Genomic DNA, 5,942 nt, shown 5'->3' on the forward strand with positions numbered 1-5,942 from the left:
ATGGCGGACCATATCCAAGATGGCGGACCATATCCAATATGGCGGCCATGGAATGGTAGTTTGATCTATAATACCATGCAATATGGGTATCTTTCGATCGGGCTTGATGAGTAGAAGTCAAAAATCGATATTTTACGCCATTTTGAAATCCAAGATGGCGGATCATGTTGAAGATAGCGGTCACGGAATGGTAGTTTGAGCTACGATACCATGCAATATGGGTATCTATCGATCGGGCTTCATGAGTAGAACTCAAAAATGAATATCCGACGCCATTTTGAAACCCAAGATGGCGGACTATACCTAAGATGGTGGCCACGGAATGGTAGTTTGAGCTATAATATCATGTAATATGGGTATCTACCGATCGGGCTTCATGAGACATAGGGTAGAGGGTCATGGTAGATGGTAGGGTAGCGGGTAGGATAAAGGGTGGAGCAGACGGTTGGGTAGAGGGTTTGGGTGAAGGATAGAGTAGAGGGAGTGGAGTAGAAGGTTGGGGTAGAGGATAGGGTGGACGGTAGGGAGAAGAGTAGAATAGAGAGTAGGTTTGAGGGTTGGAAAAATGTTAGGATAGAGAGTAGAGTAGACGGTATGATTAAGCACAATATAGACTAGACGGTACGGTAAAGGATAGGGCAGTGTTTATGGTAGAGGATAGTTAAGAGGGTAGGACAGATGGTAGGGTTGAAGGTTATGATAGAGCGTAGGATAGAGGGTTGGATAGAGGGCAAAGAAGACAGTAAGGTAGAGGCTAGAGATTAGTGTGAAGAATTGAGATGAGCTGAGGTTCTTTTTTGAGATACCTTTAGGAATTCTTTTCAGGATTTCTTCAGGCATTCCTTTCGAGAATCTTCTCAGGTTTATTCCCGGGATTCCTTCAGATATTGCTTCCGAGATTGCTGTGTGGATTGCTCTGGAGTTCTCTTCAGGGATTTTTGCAGGGGTTGCTTTGGAAAATCCTGAAAGGATTCTGTTAGTTATTCTTTTCTGCATACTTTCAGGGATTTGTGCTAGAATTCTTTCAAAGATTTCTTCCGGAATTCCTGCTGTTATTCCTTAAGAGATTCCTCCCGAAAAAAAAATATGAAAAAATAAATGTTTCTTCCGAGATTGTTTTCAGGCAATCCTAGATCATAGAGACATCTTCTATGGTTCATGCAGGAATGCCTGCTCAGCTTTTGGCCGGCATGCCTGTCATGATCTCTCTAAGGATTCCATCAGGTATTCTGTACGGGATTGGTTCAGAAATAATCTCATGGATTACTGCCAGAATTGCTTTGGAAAATCATGAAAGGATTCTGTCAGAAATTTTACCCAGCATTCTTCCACGGATTTCTTCTGGAATTACTTCACAGATTCATTTTAGTATACTTTCACAGTGATCTGTCGAAACATATTCAGAGAATCCTAATGAAATTCTTTCTATGAGCCGGGATCCTCGCTCGGGATTTATACAGCAATTCCTTTCGGGATTTCTTCTGTGACTATTTCAGGGATTCCCACCACGCTTTCAGTTGAGATTCCCTCAGAACTCTACCAGATATGCCTCTCAGAATTCCTTCTGTAAATCCTCCCGGGATTCCTTCGGGGATTTCATATTATCTTTTCGATGTAACTTTGATAATGCCCAGAATAACACCATAAAACCCACATATTGTTCACGAATAAGCAATCATGGAGTAGTACAAACATAAGTGGAGAAGCCGTGTCGAGTATATCTGGTTGAAATTTAATATCAAAACATGGAATGATGACGAACCTGGGCGTGTTAGTGGAATACCTGTAAATATGAGACACCGAAGACGACCTTATAGTTGAGGTCGAAATACGTATCTGTCAAAGGATACAAACTAAATGAAACAGTACTTAACACGATTTTCTATGAAAAACTTCTGAAAAGTTTACGTATGGTGAGTACGTAAAGAGAGTTTGTGGGGTGCTGAAGGAACAACTCAATTATTTTATTAGAAATCATTATCTGTGTAAAATCTAACTTCTACAGCATTTTAACGTTTGCTTATGCCACACATTGTGAGTTCTCTTTGTTTGATTTGCTAAAAAAATGAGGCAATTACATGAAATTACGAGAATCATGCATTGCATACTTTTAGCCGTTTATCGGGTTATATTTCGGTACCAATTTATAAGTCATTTTTTAATTCTTTTTGAGTGGTTATCATCTCTCTCACTTGTTCAGAGCTGTATTGTATCTATACGGATCAGAATATAGCAATAGCGTAGAAGTTGGGCTGAAATAGAACCCGAGAAAATTATCAGACATTGAGAACCTACAATGAAGAATTTTTTTGGAACTACACCATAGACTTTCATTTTTTGCATCAAATCATGCTTATTTTAATGGAACTTGACCTTTGATAACAAATTTATTTGAAGATTAAAATTGTGAGACATCTTGGGCGTTAACGGGTTAAGTTTCAAACTTGAATAATTAAAAATTGAGAAAACTTGTTAAAGTTTTGCGTAGCATTTCGCATTCTGGGGTGGTTAATTCAGGTGGAAACAATATTTTTGGCACATGCAAAGGTATTTCATTTACTGATCAATTTCATCCCGAAAGCAAAATTATTGATATTTTATTTTAAATGATATTTACCAATTGCAATAAAATGATTTGTAGTAAAATTTTCAATCTCGTTGACTGATGAGAATCGTGGTCGTACTTGTTTTATTGCTTTGAGTTTGACTTTCTTCGGGTGATCGACTGTACGTTGGATGATATCTTTAATTGGCATTTCAGTCTAATTTGGTCAATCAAAAACAACTATATGTTTACTTAACCCGACGTTTCGGTCCTTTTTGTACCTTTTTCAAAGATTCTGTAATGTTTGAGTTTGACCATATCGCTGCTTTCGAAATCACGGTAGCATTAGTGCAAATTTTTTGACAGCTCCTCCCCTCTTAAAGTATATTCTCCCATACCTAATAGAAGGCCCCTAGCAATATCATAAACTTACCCTAAAATGCTACGTCTTTAATGGACGGTTCCTAACAACAAATACTTCATGTCATCATTTTGCGTGTTTCTCTTCGGTAGAAAAAAAAAGTTTTTATCCAGGGCGTTTTTTACAGATATTTTCATATATTAAATTAAACATAGCTCCATATGTTTGATTCTCAAGTCTATCTAATGCAAAGTATTTATTGTATTCTAAAAAAAAAGATTCTCCCATGAAACTTTTAAGTTGAAATTCGTCTTCTGGTTCTGAATTTCTGTGTAACAGATCTGGTGTTCTGATTCAAAAGAGAATCCTAAATTATATTCTTTGTACAGGTCGGACTCGATTATCCGGAGTCGGGTTCTGCCGCTTCCCAAAATAATATTTCGCAAACGGAATGCTGCATAAAGCAACGGAATGCTGCAAAAAATAACTTTTTTGTACATTTTTTTACCACTATAAAAATTTTACAGATGGTAGCAAACAGAATGAGCTTTATTCTCACAATAAAACACGAAAGTAAAAAAATAGCTTTTTGAGATATTTTATTTAGTAACAAAATTCAGTTTTTTTCAGAAGAAAAACTAAATAAAATTTTCAATGTGTATTTTTCTGAGAGCCGCCATATATTATTCTACAACTTTGCTGAAGACACCTTTCCGATCGAACAAGCCGTTTGCGTGTTATAATTTTTTATTTGCTTGTGTTCCATTTTTTCATAAGCCCTATTTGAAAGTTAGTCGAGACAAAATATGAACTTTTGGTATGAAAAAATGGTTTCTCACATAAAAAGGAATAGTATACAAAAATATCAAGTAGATTAAAAAACATCGATTAAAATGGATTCGTGCTGGTCCGTGGAAAGCCTCAAGGTTGATATAAACTAATTAAGTAAACATCCGCCCATCGTTGCTGTGACCATGGCATTGCGCATATTCTGCGAAGCCTCAAACAAATAAATGTATAAAAATACAAGCGAGTGTTCCCCTTCCTACTGACTGGCCACATCAGCTTCCCATCTGATGAATCAAGATAACGTTTATAAATTTCATTATATAGATACTCCGCACTTTAAAAGGAAAGGGGTAAAGTGATAGGAATATTAAACATTTACCACTGGCTTTGTACCTTATATGTTATAATAAAAGTCAATGGTTAACGTAAGAGATAATACGGGATGAAACTTCACTCAGGTCGACTGATTAAGTACCCCCTAAACAGCGCCTGTGTTTTTTGGCCAGACAAATTTTGCAAACTTGATTATTTACACTTTTATCACAGACAAACAGACGTAACACCTTGAACGGTTTTCTTGGAAATCCATCGCCCAGTTCACACTAACATCACCTGGTGGAAAAGTTGCACGAATTACTGTGTTGTGCAATATGGTCAACAGAAGGCGCTAGTGTGAAACGTCCAACACATAGAAAAACGATGCGCGCGCCTCTGGTTGTGGAAGCCACAACTATGAAAATTTAAAATGATCGTTAAAAGCGTGGTCGATGGGAATTTTGCAAGTGTTACGTCTGTTTGTCTGTGCTTTTATTATCTGGTTTGCCGCAATTTTGGCAAGCTAAACAAAGTTTCATCTTTTCATATAAAATGTTCATGGCTGCTCGTCCAATGGCATTCGGTGTAACGTTCCACACACAGCAAGATGTTACCACTCGTGCTCGTAGTTTCCGTTCTGCTACAGCTGTCCTCGCAACAAGAAGTTCCAGGCGTGTTGCAGAAAAGGAACAAACAAGCAGGCCAACGTACAGCTTTTTCCAGTGACAACGAAACATGCGATGGAACGCGGTATTTTTCAACATGTGCCGGCTGTGATGCAGTGAACGTATGCTTAGGTGAAGGCATGGATTGGCGTTACTGTCGGCAGATGAGTCCGGACAAGCCCTATTGCAACAATGGAGAATGCTCGGCTACTCCTGGGAACTACGAATATTGCCCTCCCAGCTTATACTGTAGTGGATCTGGATACTATCCAGGTGAGTAAAATGTTATATCCCTAAAAATGTCCTTAACAACACCCAAGTTGCTTCCAACAGACCCCAACAACTGCGACATCTACCATTTTTGTGAGGAAAAGTACAGCATGTCATCCGTGTACAAGTGTCCAAGCAACTATGTATTCAACCCGGCAACAAACTTCTGTAAACGCAAAGTGCAAGAAAGTGACTGCATGAAAGTGAACTGCTCACCGGAAGTAATATTTTCCGCTTACGGAACCAGCAAACGATTCTTCGGCTACTGTAGGTACGGCTCAGGCCTGTATCCCTACGAAACGGAGGTACATAGGTGCCCAGAGGGAACGGAATTCAACGGAAAGACATGCGCCTTCCAGTGCCCTGCCGAAGGACGGTTCCCTGACAGCTCAAACCAGAGGGGCTACTATGAATGCTACTACTTGGACGGAGTGGACGAAGCATTGACTGCCGTCTACCAAACTTGCCCAGTTGACAAAGTATACGATTCGAAACTGTCCACGTGTGTTCAGCTGGTGACTACTACACGTGCAACAACTACTAGTTTGTGATATGGAAAATGACGCCATAATATCACTGTATCTTTATGGAAGAAATTTACGTTTAGTATAAAATATACAAATATAAAACATTAGAAAAACTTTATTATAATCCACTTCTGGGTCACAAAAGTAATAAACAGATACAAAAGTCATCCTTACGAGATATTGATGATTATAATCTAATTAGGCAAAGGAAAAAAACAACAAAGTTACTCTTCTATTGAAGCAAATGACATATAAAAAGGAATCTCTGAAAATTTATCAAAAATTTTCAAAACTCCGTTGAGCAATAACAAAATTCTAAAACTAAACCCAAATTAATCCACCTAGCGGTGATGGCGCCTTTCTCGTGCCTTTGAAAGCACATTTCAACACAACTCAAGTGACATGTTGATGAATATCGCACTTTCATACGTTTAACAGAAATCCATTTCATGGCATCAGAGATCATATCG

At 38.4% G+C, this 5,942-nt stretch overlaps 1 protein-coding gene across 1 annotated transcript; it reads left to right on the forward strand.

Annotated features, from left to right (window-relative positions):
• Nucleotides 1-4,573: 4,573 nt before the first annotated feature.
• LOC109398522 (uncharacterized) lies at nt 4,574-5,584 on the forward strand. The gene is made up of 2 exons (XM_019670906.3): nt 4,574-4,948; nt 5,009-5,584. The coding sequence occupies exons 1-2, from the start codon at nt 4,618-4,620 to the stop codon at nt 5,494-5,496; spliced, it is 819 nt and encodes a 272-aa protein (XP_019526451.2). The 5' UTR covers nt 4,574-4,617; the 3' UTR covers nt 5,497-5,584.
• Nucleotides 5,585-5,942: the final 358 nt, after the last annotated feature.

This window comes from Aedes albopictus, chromosome 3 (assembly GCF_035046485.1).
Source record: "Aedes albopictus strain Foshan chromosome 3, AalbF5, whole genome shotgun sequence".
Taxonomy (NCBI): domain Eukaryota; kingdom Metazoa; phylum Arthropoda; class Insecta; order Diptera; family Culicidae; genus Aedes; species Aedes albopictus.